The 27,875-nt window shown below is 38.9% G+C and overlaps 1 protein-coding gene across 1 annotated transcript in view; it reads right to left on the bottom strand.

Annotated features, from left to right (window-relative positions):
• Nucleotides 1–26,853, bottom strand: part of Nox4 (NADPH oxidase 4) — a 109,589-nt gene extending 82,736 nt beyond the window's left edge. The window contains exons 1-2 of the mRNA XM_038313789.1: nt 26,726–26,853; nt 26,026–26,121 (exon numbers count right to left, since the gene is read on the bottom strand). Of these exons, the coding sequence (XP_038169717.1) occupies nt 26,026–26,121; nt 26,726–26,782 (153 nt within the window). The 5' untranslated portion in view covers nt 26,783–26,853. The remainder of the gene's footprint in view (nt 1–26,025; nt 26,122–26,725) is intronic.
• Between the last annotated feature and the right edge of the window lie 1,022 nt (nt 26,854–27,875).

Raw genomic sequence — 27,875 nt, 5'->3', positions numbered from 1 at the left:
GCTAAGGACAGTTCTAAAAGGAACTGTATTATTTGTAGTCTGCCCTCGCTCTGGAACTCCCTCCATTTCTAGACAGCCTACCAATTCACACACACACTCCCCTCCAGCTGCTCTTAAACTCTTCAGTCCAGCTTCACCTTAAAATATGGGACTGCCCTGGCCTGAAGATGGGAGGTATCCCAGTGAGACAAGAACTGTTGTTACTTTTGTATTGTCCCATCATGTTTTCAACACTCTTTCCAATCGCCTCTTTTTAAATATTATTTTAATTTTATTTGGCAAATAAGTACTGTACACATTCATTAGGTGTAATGTGAAATATTTACATGAGCACACAATGTAAGATGACCACACTGCACTAACAAAGAGATGTGTCACTTCCCGCTTTGCATCAACACTTACCATTTGTTTGCACTAAGGTCACTAATTGCACTCTTTTCTGTATTGTAAAACACATAACACATTACTGACTTACCATTGCCACGTTGCTCTACTGGTCATCGGAACTTGTTTCTCCCGTCTACTAATAACCTCCACTTATATCTTCCCTCCAAAGTTCACCATTGCACGCCCCAGTAATCATTATTCTACCCTCTGATTCTGTGAACTCAACTATTAGATTCTAAATTTAAGTAACACTGTGATAGTTCTATTCTGTGTGTGGCTCACTTGACTAAGAACACTCTAAGTTCAATGCGTTGTTTCAAATTACCAATTTGAAATAAGACCGTATCTAGTAAAACCGTGATACATCTGTTTAAATATATAGGGTCTTTTGTTGTTTTAGTGTTTTAACTTTTTAAAAGAAATTCATTTCCATTTGATCACTGTTAAAATATTTCTTCATGCTAAAATAATAGAATTATATATAATAGATCCTATAGATGTTAGCAAACACACCTATCTTTACTGTTCAATTTGCATTTATTAACACTAAACCTCCCCCTGAAACTTTATAATGTAATTACTAATAATAGCTCTTATATATAATAGAACAACATGTTATTATGATATTAAGATTTTACCCACCACCACCAGCAGCAGCAACAACAAGAAGAAAACAACAACATGAAATTTATAGAACCAAAACGCCATCCTAAAGATTCTGGCTCAAGTACCTGTGCTCTTAACCACTGCACACACCACCTACTAAGCTTGACTTTAAATAAAGAACAGAAGCAAATAGCAGGCAATCAATACTTTGTTGATTGATCACTGAAGATTAGAACTAAGTGGTTTTAGAAAACTGCCCTGGATGTCTTCCCTTCCCATAGCATCGTCCACTCCCAAGATGGTCTTTGTTCCTGCTCTTAATCATTAGAGAAGCCAGAGGTATGAATTCTGTAGTACTAGAGAAAGCCACAAGGACACAATCACTATAGTGGACTAAAAATGGTATGGTGCAGATGGGATTTCCAACATACTTTTTTTTTGCACTATGACATATGGCTGCCTTGACTTCCTTTGTTGTCTTCTATTTCTCTTGCTGATCTCCCTATGAACACAGCATTTCTAAAAGGCTTTAAGATCCCTTTGCATTGGTTGCTTTAGAACAGATTTTTACTGTGATCCTTAGAGCAGCTCCATAAGGCAGGCTCCGACTCCTCATAGATGACAGCTGTTACAAAAGAAGATCTATTCAGCCAGGAATCCTCAGCTCCGTGGTTTGGAGTAGTATCTGGATACCTTTTCTACAATTTTTCCAGATAACTCTAACAATGTAACCTTGGTTGAGGATCACCGTCTTAAGCTACTTAGCTAAGCAGTGCTGCTTATGAGGTAAGAAATGAAGGCAACCATTAAATTATAACAAGTAAATGTGTATTCCCAAATGTATGGCCAAATTTAACTTCAAAACTTAATTTTCATTAGAAATATAAAAGCAATTATTCCAAATGTACATAAAACCAAGAAGCGACAGCAACATCACCTCTTTAAAGCTGACACAGCATAGATCACATCAGCTGGGCCCACTGCCTGATCATCTGATGCACAAAATGAAGATCGATGGATAAAAGATGGTTTTTTTATGTTACAAGTCATTGTGAGAAAGAAAGTATTTCTTGCATTTTGTAGATGATTTATAAAGGAATCTGAAGAAGTCAAGTAGTTTGCCCAAAGCCACAGAAATTGAAGTAAATTCTGTACCCAGACTACGCCTTTTGATCTCATATTAAAAACATGGGGAATAAAAAGACATCAAAGACTACGGGAGGAAATCCGTGAAATGTAACAAGCTAGCTCCAACAGTTCCCATGGGCCACCTCCATCATAGCGCGGTTGCCAGAACAACTCACTGGCCAAGTCAAGATCGTGAATTTCATCTCCCACCAAGCCTGTGTGTTTCGCCGCATGCTTGGGCTCTGATTTACCACTGTAGTTCTAGCCAGCGCCACCTCCTATTCAGTCAGGACACTCATAAATGGATGTGTGTCGGATTGGACATCGAACCTGAAGTTGTCCTGCCATTCAGAGATATCTTTATATCAACTAATCTCTCCGTAACTCTCTCAACTGGCTGTCAACTCCAGGATTACGTCATTGACTGTTTCATGTCTACGGTTTCATCACACCCATGTTTCTCAGAAGCAATGACTTGTCTTCACAGAATTTTACCCTCAGGGCTAACATGATGGCAGTACTCTGTAAAAGCAAAATTTAATTGACTCCAGACATAAATCATGCATTGATAGCAATCTTACTTTTAGCAATACCTTATTGTGTCTTTATTCATAATGTATGTGTACCTAACAGTAAATTTACATTGGGGAGTTCACGGTATCAAAGAAAATAATTTGAATGGTCAATAAAAGCCCCACTATTATCAGAAGATATCATCTCTCTACATGAAATGCAGTAATATTTATACACATATAAAGAAAGAAGAAATACATTTTAAAGCTACAAACTTAAAGAGCATACATAGGTGCACTGCCATACCGCTCATTGTAACCCCAGAAGTCCTATGCAAATCCATCCATTAAGACGGCCCTAGATAAATCTTCTGTGAAGTGACTGAATGTGTAAAAATTCTAGTAAATATATCTCACATAAATAAACACAAATACTCATTTTAATAGATTTTTTTTCAAGATTGGAATCTAGTTAAGAAGGACATAATTAAATCCAGTAAGACTGTGAGCCAAGTCAGAGGAGAGAACAGATTCTCAGTGGAGAGTATTTTATAAGTTACAGGCCTTGAAATCAAAGTTGTCAGAATTTAAAAACTACTACCAATTCTCTCCAGGTATGGGAAAGTTATTTCTACTTTCTGTTGTTTGTATTATTCATCTGCAGCATCTTGTAAGGAAAGGAGTCACAAATTATTGTAAAATACAAGACATTTTCTACCCCATAAATGCTATTCTTTCTAACATTTGATGTATTCTGCTTTTGCTGAAGGAAAAAGAAACAAGAAGGTAGGACGGTAAGAAAGAAGACAAAGAGAAAGCAAGAAGAAATATGGGGAAAATTAAAGAATTCCCTGAAATATATTACCTTTTTACATTACTCATTTCTTTGTTAAACTCCAATTTTTCTTGGAAATGAAAAGAGAGGGACCTGGAGAAATGTCTTGGTGGTTAAGAGCTCCTCTTACAGAGGACCCAAAGTCAGTTCCCAGCACTCACATCCGGGTGCACAACCATCCATAACTTCAGCTCTAGGGGAGTCACGGAACTCTCCTGCGGGTACTGAGCACACACTTGAGGGACAGGGATACATGAGTTAAACACTCCTATGGATAAAATAAACTAAATAAAACTAAAACATTGCTTTTAGTGGAGGAGCAAAAGAAGAATTATGAAAGAATATAACTAGTCCATCCTCTCCTATCTCAAGCTCTTGTGTATTGCCTCAAAGAACATCACAGAAGAAGGGATATTAAGACTGTACAAGGCTGAGGACCAGGAAGCCTGATGTGAGATAGTCTTCTAGACATGAAAAGGTTACAACCCGTGAAATCTCACTAATACAAATGTGTAAATAAGGCCTAAATAATGGCCACACAAGTTGACATGCCAACAACATAGTTGAGGAAACCTCACAAGGCCCCACCTGTAGGTGAAGAGCTACAGGCTGTCAGTGACTGCAGAAAGGGGAAGAATTAGTCTTCTCCAGGGAAGAGCCTTCAATAGGGGCAATCCAGTAGCTAATCCAATCCCAAGTGGCCAGCCCCAACACATGTGCATACAAAAAGCACTAAATGGACATGGTAGGATGTATATTTGTTAAAAAAAAAAAACAATCATTTCAAAAGAAGTAATAAAGTGGAGAGTGAGGAGGGAACACAGAAGTAGTTGGAGAGGGGAGAGGAAGAGTGGAAATTATGTAAATACATTACCAATGCATCATCAGAAATATTTTTTAAAAGACATGAAAATAGCAATAAGATTCTGCCAAATAAAACACAAAATAGGGGAGGGAGAAATGGCTCAGTCGTGAAGAGGACTTGCTCTTTCAGAGGACTCAGACCTAGGGTCGGTTCCCAGCACTCATACATTCGCTCACAACCATCCAACTCCAGTTGGGGAGAACTTGGGGGAATGGGACAGTTGGGATGGAGGAGGAGTGGATATGGGAGCAGAGAAGTATATATCTTCATTAAGGGAGCCATTTGAGGGTTGGCAAGAGACCAGACTCTAGAGGGGTTCCCAGGTGTCCAAGGAGATGTCTCCAGCTTGTTCCTTGAGCAGCTGAGGAGAGGGCGCCTGAACAGGCCCTATCCTATAGCCACTCTGATGAATATCTTGTATACCACCATAGAGCCTTCATCTGGAAATGGATGGAGATAGAGACAGAGACCCACAATGGAGCACTGGACTGAGCTCCCAAGGTCCAAATGAGGAGCAGAAGGAGAGAGAACATGAGCAAGGAAGTCAGGTCCACGAGGGGTGCACCCACCCACTGTGACGGTGGGGCTGATCTAATGGGAACTCACCTAGGCCAGCTGGACTGGGTCTGATGGAGCATGTGATCAAACCGGACCCTCTGAACGTTGCTTACATGGAGGGCTGACTGAGAAGCCAAGGACAATGGCACTGGGTTTTGATTCTACTCCATGTACTGCCTTTGTGGGAACCTAGTCTTTTTGGATGCTCACCTTCCTAGACCTGGATGGAGGGGGGAGGACCTTGGACTTCCCACAGAGCAGGGAACCCTGACTGCTCTTTGAACTGGAGAGGGAAGGGAAGGGAGGAGTGGGGGGAGGGGGAGGGAAATGGGAGGAGGGGAGGAGGTAAAAATTTGTAATAATAATAATAATAATAATAATAATAAAAAATACCAGTAAATCATCTCTATTTCCTTTAGGATTAAATACTTTATTAAAAATTTGTATAATTCCTCATTACTACTCATTTTATGTCTGGAAATGTTTAATTATTGTGTTTACGTTAAACTACACAGTAATTCAAATCAAAGTGATTTTAAATGTACCTCTGGGAAGGACAGGGTTTATTTTGGAATTCCTTTCCGTTTTGATGATGCAAAACCCAACTGGAAATTTTGCCAATGATTCATTTCCTCACATATGTTTCCTGAATATACTTGGGGAAAAAAAAAAAAACTTTCCTCTCAATTCATAGGGTACAAATATCATGCACTCAGAAACAGTGTGTTGAGAATGAGGAAAACAGAGAAAAGTCATTTTAAATTGGCATTATTAGAAAACATTCCGCCTCTTTACTTCTTGAGTAACATTCTACCTCGGTATGTTAGCTTAAATCTATTCGTTTTTATTTAGTTCCTTTTCTGCCATTGGCTCCAAAAGAATCCACATTCTGAAATGAGCGCTCCAGAGTTCCTCTGTCTCAGGAAGCTGGTGGTCACTAGAGGGCAGTGTTATTTTCTTGGTTCACGGGTTGTCCCAAGGTTCCAGAGACAATCAACTGAGAATTCCTGGTGTGCTGTCATGTTAAGATGATAAATACACTTTAAATTATTGTTACAGACTGCTTGATATGTCCGCCCCCCCACCATGTTTACTTGTTGAAGCATTAGTCCCCAAGGTGAAATTCTTCAGCACATTGGAAAACAACAGGTTAAAAAAAATCAAGACACCCCCCCACTTCCGGAAAGAATTAGGATTCAATTACCATGTTATAGTTTCCCCATTATATTTGTCTTATTTAACGTCATTTAGCTGATGATACATAATATTAGGTTAGATTAGTTTTATAGACAATTAAGTTGCTACAGATAAAGAGGAAGTAGCAGATTTAGGCTGCAAAGACCTGTGTTCGAAAATTCAGGTACTTGTACCCAGATGTTTTATGTGATTTCATTATTGTGCAGTGTTAGTTTGGCCATCTTTAACAACACACCTTAAAGAAAGCATCTTCAAAAGCATCTGTTTGTTTCCTATTGTTCTTGGGTCTGGGAAATGCAAGAACAAGCTACCAGTGTCTTCGGTGTGTCTGTGAGCGCCATCTCTCTGCTTTGGAGATGGCTGCTCTAAGGGTGCAATTGAACATCATGATGGAAATCAGTAGATATGAACAGACACACAGACAGACATGAACTGGTCTTTCCTTCTCCTTTAGGGATTCCTTATATAACATACACTAGTCTCTATCACATAGACTCTACCCTTCCGACCTATTTGTCTCATCAACTAAAAGCCTCAACTCTTAAACCCAGCACTGTAGGGATGAAAGGGGAGAGGTTACATACGTTCAGGCTATACACAGCACAGAGTAAATGCATTTTTGGATGAGAATGGTCATTAAGGGGACTGCTGTTTAATAACGATGACTGTCAAGGAACACACTAAAAGGAACGAGGACAGAGCACTGTACCTTGGTTACCGTATATCATTGATAACAAAAATGAAGTTTTGTGAATGACAAGGACAACATTATAAGCCACTTATGTCTGAGTTACCTCTAGAAGGGAGTCAGGATTAACTAGGATGTGTCAGGGAATTTATGTTGTTACTAACATTATTAAAGTATAATTCTTTTTATTGAGTTGGCAGATACTCTAATCAGCTTGACTTAACTGGTGATTTCATAGTATATACACATAACTAATTGAGTTGTGTATCTTTTAATATACAGCCTTTGGAATTAGCAATCTTAATTCCTTTTACTCAGTAAGTAGAAAATAAGTTAATTATAATTTTTTTTAAAGTGGATTGAAAAAAATGGGAGAGAGAAATGGTGTAATTATACTAAAATTTCAGAATAAGCAATTATATTTTAAATTCAAATGGTTATATCGAGCTAAACAAACATCATTCTTATATATGGCATTTCCCCCACAATATTAAATATCCCTCAATTAAATTAATCTTAGCTACTATGAGCACCCCACTGCTTGTGTTTATAATAACGGCTTATAAACATTTCTTTTGGTATTCACATACCATTGGAATTTTAAGGTTTCTAATGTTAGGCAGATTAACACATCTAAGGTAAGCATCTTGCATATAAACTTTCTCAATATATCTAACCATTTTATAGGACAGATTTCTAGTAACTAATTAGAAATGGCACAGCTTTTAGAGATACATTATCACACTCACTGGTGATGGGGTCCACCTGTCAATACATTGCCTTTTAGTGAATTATTCTTGCTCGCTCTTTCCCAAAGGCTTATCTGCATGCTTGTGAATCTAAAGCTCCTTCCAGTGCTCTATTTTTATCAACACGTATTGATTGCACTAAGCAGAGGGTTTCATGGTGACACTTAAGTACATGCAAATAACGTTCTTTCACAATGTCCCCTTTACCTTCTTATCTCCCCTCTACCTACATTGATCCGTTCCCTCCTTAGTTGTCCCTATTTTGCATTTCTGCATTTTAAAAAAAACGTCTAGATTCCCTATATATGAAAGAAACAACATTTCTCTCTATGGAACTGACTTACTTTGCTTATCATAAGGATCTCCAGTTCTTCTCAATTTCCTGCAGATGAAATGATTTTATTTTATGACTGAGTAAACATCTGTGTATACATATTATATTATCTACTCATCTACTGATATACATTAACTTGAGTCCATAATCAGTTACAGGGATTAATGCTTTTATACATGGATGTGCAGGTATCTTAGCTGTACGCTAACACCAATTCCTTCAGTGATAGAGTGAGGAATGATACAGCAGCTCTGTGTTTAGGGGGTTTTGCTGTTGTTTTGAGGACCCTCTGTGGTGATGTCTATGGGGACAATAGTTTTTATTCCCATTAGGGGTGTATAAAAGAAGTCTATTCCCTTGCTATATTATCACCATCACTTGTTGTAGAATATAATATATATATATATATATATATTATAACCCGAAAACCTAAAGGGCCTCATCTCCTACCATCTAACCTAGGGTCTGTCTCTTCTCTGCGAGTTTCCACCCTGCTTCAATTCCTCCAGAGACAGCATTCTGTTCCACTGTCAAACTGTTTTATTTTCTTATGTGCAGATGAAATCTGTTTCCTGGTAACTTCCACCCACAGAGCTGCACTGGATAACAATTTCCTGAAACGGATATCTAAAACAGAAGATAAAAGGGCCTGAAAAGGGTATGATTTCCTGGTCCAATATTATTTTCTCATGTTGAAAGTACTTGATGGCGATTATAACTCCTGAAATAATGCTTATCGTCCCAGACACTTCCCAAGCCACCTCTGTTAAACAAATCCACAAAAGAGACCCAGGAAGATCACCATATTCCTTACTCTATGGGATCCCAAATTATAGAGCAAGTGTTGTCCTTGAGTTCATGACACGTAAGTCTGATTCCCAGGAGTCACTATGAAGCCATGACCCTTCTTTTCTACACTAAAAGGGGGGGGGGGGGTGGAGACAATGAGGCAGAGAGAGTAGGAACAGAATTTGCTCCTTCTGCAGCTCACGGCATTACATGAACTGTGAAGCCAACATTCCTATTTCCCTCTTAACTTTACCTAAGCTAAAAGCTTTCCACTCAGGGGGTTTGCCTCCTACCCAAATTTTTGGCATCTTATTAAAAGACTTTTTAAAACTTAAAAGGAAAAAAAAAATTCTGCAAATTAGCCAGTTCCAGGAGAACAACACCAGGTACCTTTTCTGATGAATTAATTTTCAAACAAGCAATTATCTTCCAACTAGGAATTTCTTTACAGTTTGGAGAAGTATGACATCCTACAAAGGAATACGCAAATATGTTGCTCGAAAGGCTCTGAAAAGGCCTTGGCAGTGTTAATAGTACGTACAGAACTGGTCCCTTTTTAGCTTCCTCTTGTGCGTCAACAATTAGCCGTTTCCAGGAAAAACAAAACGCCAGAGTTTATAAAGCACATGTGTATGGTGATTCATTATTTGTCAAAATATATGTGATTTCTCTACCCTATAAAGTTCATTTGAATTGATTTTTCTCTCAAATATATATATATATATATATATATATATATATATATATATATATATATATATATTTGGTTTTTCGAGACAGGGTTTCTCTGTAGCTTTGGAGCCTGTCCTGGAACTAGCTCTTGTAGACCAGGCTGGCCTCGAACTCACAGAGATCCGCCTGCCTCTGCCTCCCGAGTGTCAAATATATTTTATTAAACCAAGTGTTGTATATTAAACTATGCTTAATCCTTACTGTTCTTTCATAGACTGGCAGGCCATCAGCTCCTCTTCTGTGTGTATTTAATTAAACGACACCAACATTTTATAGAGAAACAAGGATGAGAGGTGAGATCCCCTCCAGGCACTCTCATTTCCAAACTACACAACACACGCAGAGGAGAATGTGAGTTTACACACCTTATCCAGTACCCCTCCAAAGCACAATACCTCCTTACACTTTCATCTGCTCATCCCTTTCTCTCAACTCCTACAGCTTCCTATTACGACATGGAAGCCTTTATCCGACTTTCCCAAATCTTGACTATGGGTGGGAAATGCCCCATGAGCTGATGGGCTGCTTTAAAATCTGCATACCTTCAATTCCCTCTGTAAAATTCTGGGTTTTGTATCTCATGATGGGTAGCAGTCTACAGAGATGGCTCGGTGGTTAAAAGTGCTTGCTGAAATCAGACTACCGGAGTCCTCAAAAAGCCAGAAGAGATCGCAGGTCTGCAACCCCAACACAGTAAGGGTCAGGTCAGAAGAATGGGGGCTTAACTTATGCCGGCCTTGGTCCAGGTAGAACCAATGAGAAATTTGTCTCAAGAAAATATGGCTGAGAGGGACACCTCACATTGTCCTCTGTCCTTCACATTCGCATTTGAGTTTATAAACACAGGCCCACATGTGCACACATACGTGTACACATACAGACATCCATAAACCACACATAGCTATATCACACACATATGCCTAGAACACACACCTCACACAAATGTGCATATACCATACATAAGTGCATATATTATATCATACACACACACACACACACACACACAAAGAAAAGCTCTGTTGTGGGTCCCTCAAGACACACAACTAGTTTTTTGCTTTCCCAGTTTAGCGGATACTCTGAAGCCATTAATTTAAGTTAGAAGTCCCTTTACTAGCTGTGTGAAGTTCTGTAATACTTATTCTATCTCAACCTAATTTTTTCTCACTAGAATCTGAAAAATGAAGAGACAACAGTACATATGTCACAAAGAAATATATAGTAATAAGTGAATGATATAGAATTAAGTGTAGTGGTGCTTAGCACCAGGCATTGTTAACCCTCCACAAAAAAAAAGATGAAGTTTCTCTAAAGTCCATTCCCTCAGATTTCTCATCTTCATCTCTGTAGAGTGGGGTCCCCGTTACAATTATGAAGGTGAGCTTGATTTCACTCATCTGCATCTAATGAATTCAAAGGAAGTTCTAAGCGACTATTAGATGTTGAATGAATGAATGGCCCTTCAACATTTTCCCACCAGAAAAAGGAGGGTACAAAAAGTGATTACTCGCCGGGCGTTGGTGGCGCACGCCTTTAATCCCAGCACTCGGGAGGCAGAGGCAGGCGGATCTCTGTGAGTTCGAGACCAGCCTGGTCTACAAGAGCTAGTTCCAGGACAGGCTCTAGAAACTACAGGGAAACCCTGTCTTGAAAAACCAAAAAAAAAAAAAAAAAAAAAAAAAAGTGATTACTCAAGAAATCCAGTTCAAATCTAAGCTTGGAATTCAGAACTGTTCTATCTTATCATCCAAAAGTAACCAGTCTTTTCTGCTCTCCAGTTTCCAGAAGCTCAGACTAACTGGAAATGAGCAGTGCCCAGTCTGTAGAAACATCTGAGAGCCGCTAGAACACTTTCATGAGCCTACAGGGGTCAGTCAGTCCAAGGCATTTTTGTCTTAATTTATATTACAAGTAGGTTTTGACAAGCCAAATTGATGATATCATAAGGCCATGAGGCTATATTTTCATATGTGGCTCAGATTAGCTCCCAGATGCACTGCTTAAATTAGTCCACATTATCACTACAAGTCCCCGTTCCCTATCCACAGCTCACACTATTTCTATCCCATCTGTGATGCAAGTCGACCTTATGCAGCCTCCGTGACAAATAGACAAACTCACAGCCTTGGAACTCCAGCTCCAGGCTTGCTTTTTCTGTGAGCATCTATTAGAGCAAACACTTCACTCTGCCCTCTCTATCTATTCTCCCATCTTCAGATACTCCGACAAGCCTGGAGCATTTGTCAAATGACTCATTTTATGTGAAAGAGCATTTAATTACAGGCCAGATTGTTTTATATTTGACTATTCACATCTCCCTAAGTTATCAAGTGTCCGTACAGGTTAAATGTCAAAGCTTAAATTGCCTCTCATTCCTGGTGGTCTCAAAATGCATTAAGAAAGACTTTATGTATAATAAGTACTCACTGGGCAAAACATGGTTTGAGCAATGAAAGGCAAAAAAAATAAAATGTGGTCATCAAACAAATTAAGATAAAAGACAAACCCATGAAGAAGCGTATTAAATAATGTTCTAAAATCTTAGAGGGTTTTATATTTTCTTTTTTCATAATCTAAAATGCCTGTGATACTATGGTTCTTATGCCTATAAATCAATTCTTCTTTCCTAATGTGAATGGTTTCATTATTCAGTTTTTATAATGAATAAAACATTATAAGGATATGAATTTAGAACACAATGGATGTTTCATGGCAGCAAGACTTCATTCAAGAAGAAAACATGTGCTAGAGAGTTGGGGAGAGGGCTCAGTCAGTAAAATGCTTGCTGCACACATTAGGAAACGAGTTTATAACCACAAAACCCATTTTTTTAAAAAAAGCATGATGGTGTATGCCTCTGATTCCAACACTGTGAGGAAGAGACAGGTAAATTCTGGAGGCTTGATGGCCAATCAGTCAAAGCCAATAGGTGTGCTACAGGTTCAACAAGAAATCCTGTCTCAAAATAAAATAATACATAAATAAATGAAGTAGGAAGTCAAGGTGATACGGAAGACAGTCTTGTGCCTTGTAAACATCCATACACACACACACATGGGCAGGTATACCCACAACGTGTATGTAATCACACACACACACACACACACACACACACACACACACACACAACACTAAAAACAAAATGTTAGCTGAGTCCTGGAGCAACTGTTTGGTATGCGAGAGCCCATAAACTTGATTCCAGAACCACAAAGAAAAAGGAAGAAAAGAGAAGACGACAAAGACAAGAGAGGGCAGAATAAAGAGGAGTAAAGACAGGAGAAGGGAAAGAAGGAGTAAGGAGAAGGGGAAAACAGGTGACAGATGGGGAAAACAAAAATGGCACTCCTTTATGAGTTAGTTAAAATCAGATTAAACAATAACGATTTTGATAAGGCTTCACCAAGTCAGTTATAAATGGCATGTGGTGGACAACTAGAAAATAATCCATATTAATTAACTGTTAAAAACGTATATTCTGCATTCATCACTTCTGATAAAACAAATGAAAGCCGGGCGGCGGTGGCGCACGCCTTTAATCCCAGCACTCGGGAGGCAGAGGCAGGCGGATCTCTGAGTTCGAGGCCAGCCTGGTCTACAAGAGCTAGTTCCAGAACAGGCTCTAGAAACTACAGGGAAACCCTGTCTCAAAAAACCAAAAAAAAAAAAAAAAAAAAAAAAAAATGAAAGTGGACATCCTTAAGGCTGTAATAAACTATAAGTGAGGCCCAAATAATGCTAACAGGTTTCTGTCCTCCAGATGCCCTAGAAATTTCAAAGTGTCTGGCAATTTTTGACTCCAGCTGACACCGTTTCTCAGTTTAAACAGTGCAAAGGGAAAAGAAAGTCTGCAAAACAAGTGATCATTTCCAGCGAAATAGTTCATGGGAGACCAGTCAGCAATATACCTGCCAACGTAGCACAAGGACCCAAGGCTCCCTGCCCAGGGTCTTGTTAAAAGCTGAATGTAGTGATTCCTGCCTGTAACGGTGCCAGAGTGAAGAGACAGGTAAATCCCTGGAGTTTGCTGGTCAGACATTCTCGTCGATCACTGAGCTCAAGGTTCAGTGTGAGACTTTGGTCTCAAAATATATGGTGGAGAGCAGCAGAGGAAGACACCTTGATCCCAGTCTCTGGGTTCTGCCCATGTGCAAAAGTGTTCACACACACGTCCACCCACAAACTATTTAGGCATGCACGCTAAATGAATAAATAGAAAGGGCTGAAGAATTGTTCCCTCATAAAATAAATACACAACCAAACAGCAAGAACCTCTCTCCTACTCTGTGTCCAGATTTCCTTACTGCCAACTTAAATCCTTCCTGTGTTGAATGCTGGTGTATTTCTTTCCATTCTTTCTAAAAGTGAAGATCCTTTATGTTCAATACAAGAACGGATTTTCCTCATAAAAGTTTATTACAAGTCAATGGAGCGTGTAGCTATTACATAAGAATTTAAGCTTCTTTCTTTAAAGTACAGAAGAAAACAGTATCAGTGCTTGATATTCCTGTCAGGTTTTATCTAGCTTGTCTTTCATGTGTCCAACCCCTACGACAATAGTGATTCACTTCTAGACTGTGTCTGTCTGGGAAAGTTAAACTTCAACAGGAATGGAATTCAAGATTGCATATAAGCATGCCCATGAGCTTTTACAGACAGTGCTGTTGAAGGAAGAGATCAGCAGCTGCCGAGCAAGAAAATGTGGATCTCGGGTAACACCTGTGGCCTCAATTGAGGTCACTGGCTTCTAAGACTTAGAACAGAAGAAGTTAAAGAGCATTAAAAACCACTTTCACTTGGCTTTAAGGAACAAAAATGCATACTGTAAACCCATGAAGTGGCTTCACTTCTTTGGCTAAAAGATATTAGTGAGATGAATCATCTCTTTTTATGATATCTTTGATGATGATGTTTGTGCCCACACCTAAGTCTTCATTACCTTTTAAGATATAAAAAAAAGCTTCAAGAATTAGAGAATTTGGTTATATAAGACTGGTAAATTTTCTTCCAACATTCATAAAATTTATGTTATTTGTGCAATATCATACATTACCATTGAGACTCCTGATGTCTGTAGTTATTTCCATATTTGACCTTTGAACTAAGAGTCACATCATGCTCAGAAAACATTAATGGCAGATACTTCATTTCAACAGAAATTAGAATGGATGTCAAAAAGACTTCAACAAATTAAATTTTATATATCTAAAAATCTTCCTTTAAAAATGCACTTTCTCCTTACATTTGACATATTCAAATACAAAAATAGATCAGTATTATTCAAACAAACTTTTTTTTAAAATGTGGATCCAGTCTGAACCAGAAACTAAACTTTGCAAAGAATTGCATTTTCTATCTTACATTTGAAAAGAAGTCCAGAATTAAAATATTTAAATAGTTGTTTCAGTGAAAGTTTCTAGAGTCCAAGCCCGTATTTAACTCTAAAGAAAACAAGAATGAGATGTGACACATCTGGAATACAGACAACTCCCAACAGCAAACACCATCTTATCTCTCAAAGAGAGAATGAAACCTCCTATTGAAAGCCCACATTCTTGAGGTTTAAAGAGTCATTCCACGCCAGTTGAAAGCCATTAACAAACCACTGACGGTGTTTGTCAGGTGCTCCCCTTAGACATTATGAACTATGGGGGAAGAAAAGATACGTTTCACTTCGCCTAATTCAGTGTACTTTGAAAATGGAATTCGAAGATCATGTTTCTCCAAACCAGAATATCTGACAAAGCTCAAAATGCCCACGTAACTTATAAGGTAACATGAGCAAGGAATATCAGTCGTGTAGATAAAAGAAGCCTCATGACCCTAACTCATCAGCTCATCTGTACCCGCAGGTACTACTTTTTACTTTCATGTTTCATATCAAACTTTCTTTGCTTAGGGCACCATCATGCACCTAAGTCAGGGATGACAGGGTGAGAGGAAAGCACACAGGCAAAACAATCCGAGGAAGGAGCCGGACAAACAAGGAGAAACTAGCAATCTGCCAGAGCAACTGTCAGTCTGCTTCCCTCCAACAGAAGTGAGTTTTCCAAGTTTCATTAAATGTGGTTACTTGTAATTTGAACTCATGACATTGAAAATCCCATCACGGGAAAAGGGGATCAGGTCATAAAAAAGGCATCATCTAAAAGTATTAAAAGTATTTCTTAAACAAATCTTAATTTAAAAATATATTTATTTTAATCCCAGAGATATAAAATGCTTTATTCTGAGTACATAATTCATTTCATTTTGCCTTTACTGTATGTGACTTCTAATAGTCTTAATATATGTGTATATATATATATATATATATATATATACATATATATATATATATATATGCAGATACCTGTCTTTAAAAATTTCTAGGGCCACCTGTCTCGAAAAATCAAAAAAAAAAAAAATTTCTAGGGCCATAGAAATAAATTTGACCATATAAGACAATATATTGAAATAACATATCATAGAAACCATTGTCAAATTCAGCTTACTAATTTCTAAAAATACACACAATCAAAATCCACTTTCTACTTACTCCTTCCATTATTCCCTTAGTCCCATTGCCAGTACTGGAAAGAACTTATTTGCATAAGAAATGCTATGTCACACTGTTTTAAGTTTATCACAGAGCAAACTTTATTGTCTAAGAAGGTGTAAAGCGAAGTAGGCTCTAGGTGCTGAGTATGTCCTACGTGAGTAATTTGCTGTTAAAAAAGTTTTGTTATTACCTAAAATATGGCACAGACATTTGAAGTCACACTTCAGTAGTGACTTCTGTAAATGTAAGGGGTGGATTTGACATTGAAGTTCACTCCAGATTTCCTTCAGGAAAGAAAACCCTTCCCTTATTGCTTTCTGCAAACGTTTCTTAGTGACCTTCAGGAGTGTCATGTTATGGCACTATGGTAATTAGAACATGTTGCATGCTAAGAGACACAAACACTATATAACATCTTTCACGTCTGTGCTGCTTTCAGTTCCCCCAAACACTTGACTATCATTTCATAATGCGGTGTGTAACACGGATATGACTAGAAAATATTTGTGTTTTCCCGGGTACCCAGTAGTAACATGAATTGCTATATAAGGTTGTAAAGGAAGAGAATACAGGAAAGAAGGAAACTGACATCTTTCAAGCTCTTAAAAATAACACAATGACCTTCATGCTTAAATTCTATTCTTCAGCATCCTCTTATGAATAGGACCTGTGCTAAAGAAGATTCAAGACTTTAAAAAAACATATATATAGTATAAATATAGACCAATTTCAAGCCCATGAGTAGACTTCCATTAACACTGCTCTGTTACTTTAACTTTGTTTAAAGAATCAGAACAATATCATGAAATAATTATATTTTTCTTATTTGCTAAAATACTTCAGTTAATAACAGTAATCGGTCTTCTTAATAACTATCTAATAAATCTTCTACCTCAACCAAAAATTATACCCAACAATCAGTCAAGTTCCTACAAATTTGCAACCATAACAAAAAGCAACACATATCTTTCTCCTCTCAAAAAGAATCAGGGACAAAAGCAAAGGTCAATCAAAGGTTCCCGCTGAACAATAAATACACAGCCTCATCTCTGAGTATCTCTTTACTCAGCATCCTACAAGACTACAATAATGGATAAAGGGACAAACCAACATGCCTTGCAAGCCATGTACTGTATGCTCAGCAAATCCCTCTCATCTCTATGTCATTAACTCCACTTAGCATGTATATTTATAAACATAAATAATACACAATATTGCTCTTTAATGGTATCTACAGTGTCACTACCAACAATACTAAATACTACTATATAATATTTATAGGAATACTTATTTTCTAAGCATTTATGTACCAGATACTAAGCATTACACCTGCCTTTTCTTATGCAATCTTCAATAACCAAATTTCATTTCAAAAATTAGATTGTCTCAGAACATTAGTTTACCTAAATCCTAAATGCATAGAAATGCCTGAACATGTTCTCTGAATCCATGGCCAACCTGGTCTACAGAGCGAGTTCCAAGACAGCCAAGCTACACGAAAGAAACCTGGTCTCAAAAATAAATAAATAAATAAATAAATAAATAAATAAATAAGTAAAGCCTGAACCATGATTCAAACTCATCTTCATAGAATTCTAAAACCCAAAATCTTTGCAATAAGAAATTACAAAGTTGGGGGCTGGAGAGATGGCTCAGCGGTTAAGAGCATTGCCTGCTCTTCCAAAGGTCCTGAGTTCAATTCCCAGCAACCACATGGTGGCTCACAACCATCTGCAATGGGGTCTGGTGCCCTCTTCTGGCCTTCAGGCATACACACAGACAGAATATTGTATACATAATAAATAAATAAATAAATAAATAAATAAATAAATAAATAAATAAATATTTTTTTAAAAAAAGAAATTACAAAGTTATCATTATTCTTCCTCTCCAGAATTAACCCTGGAATTTTAAAAATTGTTACTATGGTAAACACAGTAGTTAGCAGGTTGGACATGAAGAAACACCGACTAGAAGTTAGAAGATTGGCTTTCCACATTCAGTTTCCTCTGAGTACACGAAGACTGTAACAATCCCTTTAGTCTCTATGGCACATCACAGTAGTACTGTCTTCCCTCACATTTCGGCAGGCTGACTAATTCTCAACAGAACGGATCTAAGGCCTCTGCTGCATGTGAAACCACATAGTCCTTCAGAATTCACAAAGCTCGTTCCCTGAAGTCACATTTAATGCCATTTAAGCTATCAAAATGAAATGCTGATCCTATTGCTCCTGGAGAGTTCATTTATTTGATTTTCAAGGACATGAAGAAAGTATAAGGATCATCGAAGAACATTATTCGAAGTAAAGGGAGTAGGGCTGGAGAGACGGCTCAGTGGTTACGAGCACTTGCTCCTCATCCAGAGGACCCAGGTTTGATTCCCAGCATCCACATGGTGGTTCACAACCTTCTAACACTCTAGTCCCAGGAAATCCAATGCTGCCTTCTGACCTCTGTGGCCACTAAGGACGTAAGTGGTACACAGACATACAGGCAGACAAATCATCTATAAAGGAAATAAAATAAATAAATATGCAAAATATTTTCAGAATAATGTAGTAGCCTTTGTATTTGATCAATTACTTATTGACAGCTATAAGGCTATAATATATTATATATATATATATATATATATATACACATATATATATGAACAAACATCCAAAAAATCTTATTCAGAATCATTGTGAGAGGATGCATATGAACCTCAGTTAAGGACGCAGAATGTAGGCTTCTGAGAGAGCTCAGCAAATACAGACACTCCCTGCCAAACCTGGTGGCATCAGTTTTATCCCTCCAATGCATGCATACGATGCAGGAAAGAAACCACTCTTTAAAATTGTCTTCCATGGACTGGAGAGATGGCTCAGAGGTTAAGAGCATTGTCTGTTCTTCCAGAGGCCCTGAGTTCAATTCCCAGCAACCACGTGGTGGCTCACAACCATCTATAGTAAGATCTGATGCCTTCTTCTGGCATGTAGGCAAACATGCAGACAGAACACTATATACATAATAAATAAATCTTTAAAAAAAAAGAAAATTGTCTTCCACACATGTGCCATAGCATGTGTCTCCCCCACCCCAACACACACACACACACACACACACATACAGTCTACATACAAAAGTACAAGAGAATTTCATGTGTAACACAGTCTATGTGAGAGCTCTGAATAATAGAAGGAATGAGCAGAATATGCTTTCCACTGTCACTCCAATGAGGGCTCAGATTGGACTTTGACATTTCTTATTACAGTGATCTGCAGAATTTTATCTAACCACTGTAAACCTAAGTTTTTCAAATTTTATTGTGTTGAAATTCCTATCTCTTATGATTATTGTAACAATTCAATTAAATATAAAGATTGAATACGTTTAAAAACAAATCAACCAAGAACTGTAGCTGGGACATTGTGTGTGATCAATAAACGGTAGCCGTTGTTACAGGCTGAACTGAACAAAACAGCTGATATCTGATTGCTACTGACTCACAAAGATGGCAGTTATGCGTGGTCCACCTGCTATTGCTGTGCCTATATACAGATGAGCACAAAAACCCATAAGACCAGTTCTGTCACCAGATGAATAGATAAAGAAAACAGGTACAAATGAAACAGTATTCTGTGTTTAAACAAAATGCATGGCAAATCCTGTCACTTGCACCTGGAGGTTAATGTGCAAAGTGAGACAAGTAAAGGCCTAGATTCCACTCGTCTTCAGTGATGCGTTGTTATTGATATCACTATTTCCATCACAAAATGAAGAAAACATCTGAAAATGTTTAAGATCATCTCAGCTTCCACTTTAACGCTGCTTTGTATATTTATAAAAATGAATGATGCTGTAGATATGTAGCAGAGGTTAAAAGATTTAGCGCTAAATTTCTGATATGTGGAATTAGGAGTGATCTACATAAAAAATACCTTATCCTTCTTTAACAATTTAAGAGGAATCAAAAACAAGCATGATGCTGAAAATATACTTTACCGCGAAGGCAAGTCACTAGGCTTCCTCACCTTCTTACACGGTCACATGTGTTCAAGTATTGTTTCATATGAAATAAAAAGCTAGTAGCCACACAGTGCCGAGTTTAATGTGTTCTTTCTCTTTAATTCCGGCTATTGTTATTGTATCTGCATGTGTACATGTGTGAGCATGCATGATACATGCGTGTCTGATGAGGGAAGGTGGACTGGACCATAGCATGGGACTGGAGGTCCCATGTGCAACCAAGGCTCTAAGTTAAGTTGCCTAGTGTATATAGCCATCTTGACAGTCCAATTAATGCTATTTATTCCCGCAGGGCTAAACCTGGCCTGGGAATCCATAGGTTAAATAGTGATCAGGGCCCTGATTCAGTGGACAGCAGTGAATGAACCACTTCAAACTTCAATTTTCTATTTGGGAAAATAAAAAAGGAAATCTATGATAAGGCATGCAAACACGCTGGACCACTGGTACATGGCTGTAATTACAGTATTCAAAGGGAGGATCACTAGGGCATGGCTACGCAGTGACTCTTAAGCCGTGAGTCTCAGGGGGAAAAATGCTATTTTAAAAAGAGCGTGTGACTGATGTCAAAGTAATATAATATAAACCATCTCACTTGTCAGTGACCAGGGTCTCCCATTTCAACATCAACAAAAACTCTCGCCTGGAAATATCTCTGAACTGAAAGCTCAATCCATGCGTGGCTAAGTCTAGACAGTGACTTTTCTAATTTATAGAATAAGGGGGAAAGTTAATGATTAAGCCCTCTTGGGCTTAGAAATTCAAAGAACATATATTTCCTTCCTCAGCAGAATCAAAGCTGTGAAGCGAACACTGACTTGAAATCCCAGGTCTTTTCACCTGAGACCACAGACTCCATTGGGAACAGGCAGAGAGCTGCCTCCTAAAACGCTATGGAATAGCCCTAGACAGCAAGAGACGATAAATGCTCCTGGCTATCACTAGAGATTAAAAAGGGTCGGAACACTCACAACTTTCCTTCAACATGGAAGTCTCAGTTAAGACTCTCCAAAGAAAAAGATCGCTGCAGTAGATATAAGAAATATTTGTGGGGGGGGGGAAGTGCTCATCATAGCCAAAGAACAATTACAGAGAAAATGAATATTTTGCACAAAGAAATTAATTTGTAGAGAATACAATATAGAAAAGTGAGACAACTTGATCTATTATTAGAAGATATATGCTTGATTCAAATTATATTATTTATACTAATTTTAAAAAAACACCCTTGGCAAGTAATAGCACTCAGGGCATTGTGTATATTAGGCAAACGCTGTACCACGGAGATACATCCCTAGGTCCAGATTTTTTTTGATACATGATACATTGGAAAGAAATTGTGTTTATGAAATCTAATACTATAAACAATGGCTTTATACCAACTAAAAACACAAACCTAATTTTCTCAGAGTTGTTCATAACACATTGGTATTCATTATTGTGGTGGGAAAAAAAAGTAACCACATCTTACATCCTTAAAAAAAATAAATGGAAACAGAGTTCGCCTTAAATATTCAAAAGTATCCTTTATTTTAAAAGTTGCTATGGGAAGCCGGGTGGTGGTGGCGCACGCCTTTAATCCCAGCACTCGGGAGGCAGAGGCAGGTGGATCTCTGTGAGTTCGAGACCAGCCTGGTCTACAAGAGCTAGTTCCAGGACAGGCTCCAAAGCTACAGAGAAACCCTGTCTCGAAAAACCAAAAAAAAAAAAAAAAAAAAAAAGTTGCTATGGGAGATTGGATGAAGTTATCTTGGTTTTACTTATTTGTTTGTTTGGCTGTTTCTTTTGGCTTTTGCTCAATACTTTTTTTTTTTCTCGTGACCTGTGTTAAGATTCCAAAATGCAGCATATCACAATTAAACATCTCCAAAGGCACGCATGATCTGATTAGCACATTAACTTGAGCATAAACCAGCCGTGACAAGGTTGCCTCTCTGTCTGGGAACAAATAATCCTAAGAAATCCTAGCAAAACATATTAATCTCACCTTTACTTTATCTTCCACTGGTTCAGATGTTATTTTCTCTGTCAAAAGTTTCCTAAACTTTAAATTTGTTCTAAAAACGACCACATGATCATAAAAATGAACACTCCAGTATTGAGAATTGGTTTTCCCATAACACAAACCAGCTCTCACCAGCGAGTTTAGATCATGACGCAGAACTCTGAGACGTATTTTATGGCCCAGACCAATAATTATTACATCCCACACTGTCCTATTCAGTGTCAACTTCTGTTCAGTGTAGAAGGAACTAGGAAGACACCAAAATTCAGATCTAGCTGAAATTTTTTGTTTTGTTTTTACATTTATGGGGCATGATGTGTGTGTGTGTGTGTGTGTGTGTGTGTGTGTGTGTGTGTGTGTGTGTGCATGGCAGGGTGCGTGCGTGCATTACTGCATGCATGTGTGTGTGGAGGATAACTTAGGAAAGCCATTTCAATCCTTCCACCAGGTGAGTCCTGGAGATTAACCCAGTTCACCAGGTCTAGCAGCAAGCACTTTTCCTGCTGAGCCATCTCATTGGTCCCAGAGGCATCTGTAACTGAGCTAGTTTGGTGAACGGTAAGGTCACATGACTATCCAGGTAAGAATATTCTACCTCCAAGGTTTGTTACTTGAAATGTCCAAAACAAGCCACTTGCCACATCTGGTGATTTGGTATGTTAATTGTGCCTAGGATTAATAAGGGACTGATTTGTTGTTGTTGTTCATAAACTTTGTTAACTTTTATTCTTAAGACAGGGTCTTACTACCATGCTGCTTAGAGTTCCAGCAACCTACCTGCTACAGTTTCCTAGGTGGCTGAGACTGTAGCCACTACAGGTGCATGCCACAGGCACCTGACACCTACATGTTAAATTTAAAGCTGATACTGCTCATGTGCATTATTAGAAAATTTTATGTGTGTGTGTATTCATGTTGGGTGAATCTGCTAAGTAGCTATAAGCTTTGTAAAATCTGAACAATAGTCCAGTAATTTTGTGAATCAATATGGGATTATAATTTAAAAGAGAATGGAATACATACTCTATTACAAATATTTGGCATGATAAAATGTCAAATATTATCTCGATTTTCTTAAATAATGAATATATGTCAAAAAATGATACTTTGTGTTTACTGAGCTAAAGGTATTTTTCAGTTAATTCTTGCAGCTTTTTACTTTGTCTTGCATTATATTTCTGTTGAACAACTCTGATAAATAAAATATTAATCAATGGGACAAGTATAAGTTCAGTGGTTCCTTATACCTTATGATACCATGATACCTTTGTTACTACATTATACAGATGAGACCAATTGTACATTTACTGTTATTATCAAAAGGTTTGGAGAATGGGTTAATTTCCCTTAGTGCTTTTCCCCCTTTTTGTTATATGTGTGTGTTTATGTATCTAAGAATGAGTGTGGGATCTGTAAACTTCTGTGTTTGAGTACATGACCCCATGTATGTAGATACCAGATGATACCCACTGTCTGGCTCTATCCTTCTCATTCCCTTGAGACAGGGACTCTCACTGACCTGGAGCTGGGCTAACATCCAGCAATTCCCAGTGGTCCTGCTGTGTCCGCTTCCCACAGCACTGGGGTTATAGAAGCTTGTGGTTATTCCTTACTTTTTCTGTGTCTGCTGGGCATTTGAACTCGGGAATTCGTGCTTGCTGAACAAGTGCCATCTTCCAGTCTCCATTTGCGTTTTAAAGCAATGAAAATGATTTCTAGAAATATCACCATGTTCTTTTGTTTGTTTTGTTTAAACCTATTGTTTACCTGAAGGTGACTTAAAACATCACAATACCTGTACAGCCCTCAGCGTTTCTAGAGTTCTGTCATTGTGGAACTGTTTCACATATACAATTTTAGCATATTAAATAAGTAATATGCAAAAGATTTAAAACATGGGGACCAAAATATACATTTTAAAATTAGTTGTATCTCATTAGTGCACCATATTTGTAATAGAGAAGGAACTGTAAGTTCTTCCGCTATAATACCATACCCCATCTTTGTAAGACAAGAAAGATAAGCCCAGAGAGACTATCGACAAAAGTCACATTACATATTCCTTTACAAAGTACACAATATTACTATAGATGGAAGTCCTTGTTCATTAGAAACTAATATGTAAATCGAAATATCTATTCCAAATAGCTTAGATAATTAATACTACAGAATTCATAACAGGTAATTTTCAGAAAGTGAGAAGTGTCGAGAAAGGCCATTCGTTTCTACGAGGAGTTTTGTTGGAATGTTGAGGTATGCATAGGTAGCTTGGAGGTCCACCCACTATGATTAGTCTGGAGTTTCCAAGAAAGGCTAAGGTAGTAGTTGAATCTTTCATTCATGTATCCAGTCCCTGCTATGCAGGGACTTCTCTGATTTGTAACATCATTTGCTCAAAAGCACTAATGCAGAATGAAGGTAGAAAAGTAGATCATACTTTAAAATGTCTTTCAAAGATGTTGGATTTTGTCTATTCCTTTGTGTATGTGCTTGAACAAGCCATCTTGATTATATTTGATTTGCCACCAGCATCAATTTGAGGTTAAATTACACAGCATGCAAGTACATAAAGACTACCTTGTTGGATTTTAAAAAAATTAGTTTGCTTTAAAAACTGTTGTCACTGTGTTAGAGTAAAAATCCAAAGAGGAATTATGGCTTTTCCAGATCTTAGATTTATATAGTAACAAAAGCACCCTAATCAGAAGACATTCTGCTGGTGTAATTCTATGCTGTCCAAGTGGTCCACCAAGTTATGTATTAAGTGAAATAAGCCTCACATTTAAAAATTTATAACTTATTAATTTACTCTGAGCAGTGAGTTCTCAAGAAATGGGGATGAAAGGCTGGACATTCTAGGGAATTCATGGAAGAAAAGTTTCTTAAATTTTTTTATTAGACTAGTTATTTGCTTGGTTTTGTTTGCTTGTAGGGTTTTGTTGCTGGTTTACATTAGAGTGTAAGGCATTTAAAAATCAGTGAAGACCCTGTGTCCATTTAGAAAGCAATTTGAAGGACAGTCCTAAATAACTAGATCAAAGTTGGATGGATAAAAGAAAGACAAGCATGCTAACTTCAGAATTCTTCAATAAGAGGTTGTTAGTTGTTTTTTTTTAAACTATTTTTCTGAGCCCAATACTTAAAACTAGAGCGATTGAATGTTAAAAAGATGTCATCACCAATAACAAATGCAGTAGTCTGTTTTGTAAAATATCCATTAGTTGAACTTACTGCAGGCTTGGCATGTGCTAATGACTACTCTGAGTACTAAGGCTAAAGCATGAACGTGTGTATGCCAGGCACAGGAGGGAGCTAGTTACTCTGAGCTCATTTCAAGTGATGTTAGTTTTTTAGATAGTTACATATTTATGAAAAACAAAGCAGTAAGTCTCCTCTTTCAAGTGACAATGATAGATCAGTTGCTTCGGGTGCCCTGGGATTGTATAACACATTTCTAATTTTTGTTGTTGCATACAAAAATTCTGTCTCCTTATACAGAGCAATTTGTCCTTGAGGAATCCTGACATTTACAGGGTCAGGTAAGGTGGGCATAGAACGGGAGAGTGATGTGAGAAGCACAACCAAGAGAAACATCAACCTGAAATAAACCAGAGCAGAGGCTTGTATGATACTGTCCTCAGACAGAACCATATCCAGCCAGTCACCTAAGGCCACCAGCCGAGACCGACCCAGAAGTAAGGAGCAGCTCACTTTGTGAGGACTGTTAGTAAAAGAGCTGAAATCCCCTGGACAGACTTGGGCGCAGGCAGAAAGCCTTGCTAAGTGTAGACTAACAGCCTGCCATAGGTTGGTCCTCCTGGAGAAGCAAAGCCTTCAGCGCCCCTGGTGCAATTTACAAAAGAGAAGCAATTTCCTTCAGGCACTGTCAGCCTGGTCTGACAGGTTCATTCTCCTCACTTGAGCAGAAACCCTGGCCCTTAGAGAACCAGACAATATATCAAGAAGCTTGACTGCTTCTGAGAGGAACATGTTTACATCAAGTATTACTCTGAGAAATGGGCAGACTGACAAAGCTCGGTAGCCGTCTACTCCCTTAAACCCACTCCTCCAGATCACCCCAGTTTCACTTACGCCCAACATCTGGTGGATGTAGTAGTATTCGGGCCCTTGGTTGTACAGCAGGAAGGTTTTCCAGAAAAGCAGGACATTTAGGGACAGCCAAATGAGCTACAGCAGTCAAGGAGAGAGAATAAAAAATTACAAAAAAACAAACAAACAGAAACAACAACAACAACAACAAAAATCCACAACTCCATAGAAGCCACTCACTGGACTCTCAGCCCTGTACATACAACCTCAGCATTCACCGAAAGCATGCTCAATCAGAAAGTGGAAAAGCCACTCTGAGGACCCTCATTTGACCTTACCCAGACTCTGCACCTGAAATAAAGGTTGGTGGCAAATCCATCCCTGAGCAAACTCAGACTAAGATATCAGACATCACCGTGGCAGAAGGGAACTAAAGCAATTGGAAGAGTAAAAGAGGCAAGCCTTTGAAAGGCTAAGGAAAAGCCGCTTTAGCTTCCCCTCCCTCCGCTGGACTCTCCATCACTCCGTAGTGAAGTTCCTCTAGGTTGAACAGGAAGGAGTCATCTTTAGTAACGCGCGCGCGTAAAGTTGAGATTAGGTGAAAAAGTCTGAAACAACTCTCCCCCTCCCCCCGGCCCAAACTTCCACTTCTTTCATCCCCACCCGTGCACACTCCAAGAATGAATCAAAAACTCGCTGCGAGACTGAGAGGACGCCCAGCCAGCCTGGCCCGCCATCCTACCAGACAGAGGTGTTTAACCCCTTCGTTGGCCAGCCAGCTGCTCCAGGACACCGCCATGCCGCCGGCGCCTGGGTGCTGCGCTCCGCTCGGTGCGTGGGGCTGAAACGGGCGAGTTGAGGCCGGGGCAGCGGTTCCCGGGCTGCAGCCTGCAGGGGGGCCGCGGGGGACCGAGGGTCAAAGGCCGGACCGAGTCCGGAGGCCGGGCAGGAGGTCTCCGCCCCGGCTCCCACCCGCGCCGCGCCCTCGCCTCCCCGCGTCCCCCCTGGCCCCGTGCGCCGCCCCGTGCCGGCTCCTTTGTCTCGCGCGAGCCTGTTGTTGTGGCGGCTCAGGACGTCCCGGGTGGGAAGGTGGAGGCGTCCCCTGCAGTTTCCAGCCCCGCCTGTCCAGCTGCAGACGACACCCCCGCCCCCAGATGTGTGAACGAGAATCGGAAATGTGGGACAGATCAGTGCATTCAGGCGAGCACACACCTACTTTCTTAGGAATGATTCTGTCCCCCTCCCCCTCAAAAAAAAGTTCAGCAAAAAGAAGGAAACTTGGTAGTGAAATTTGAGCGGAAGTAGCCTTTTGTGTATTAGCGTCCTCTGTCCCGCCAGTCCTAGGTGAGTGGTCCTACCTACAAACAAATACCACTTCACAGCTGTAGGCCGGTCTCCCTTTGCCTCTTCCTTCTCTATCAGCTGCCCCATCCCATCTCATCTTGAGATAAAGCTTTCTAGACTTTGCTAACCACAAATCAGGCTGGCAAAGCGTTAACACTGACGTCATTTTCGGGAGTTTTGAGGAGGCTCGGATTCCCTCTAGGAGTGAGCTCTTTATGCTGCCTAATTGCAAAGTCAACTTGGTAAAAAGAAAACCTCTCAAACTTATACCAGAAGTTCAAGGAAAGCTAAGGAGGGTGCAATGGGCATAACTAAATAATTAAACAGTTAATCGCATAAACTAATGTGGGTAGCTTAATCGATGTTCAGTGACTATTAATATACTTAACAGGTGCCCGAAAGTCATTTGACATGCCTAACTTAACCGTGTGATTTGCAAGATTTTTCTTTTAAAATAAAATTCGTTTTATCACACTGGCCATGGCATAGAGTTGAGTCTAAATTTTAATTAAAATCATGCTGTCCTTACTTCATGCAGTATCCTTATT

Source organism: Arvicola amphibius, chromosome 12 (genome assembly GCF_903992535.2).
Source record: "Arvicola amphibius chromosome 12, mArvAmp1.2, whole genome shotgun sequence".
Classification (NCBI taxonomy): domain Eukaryota; kingdom Metazoa; phylum Chordata; class Mammalia; order Rodentia; family Cricetidae; genus Arvicola; species Arvicola amphibius.
Note: the sequence above shows the minus strand (reverse complement) of the source record. Positions and strands in the feature narration are given on the sequence as shown.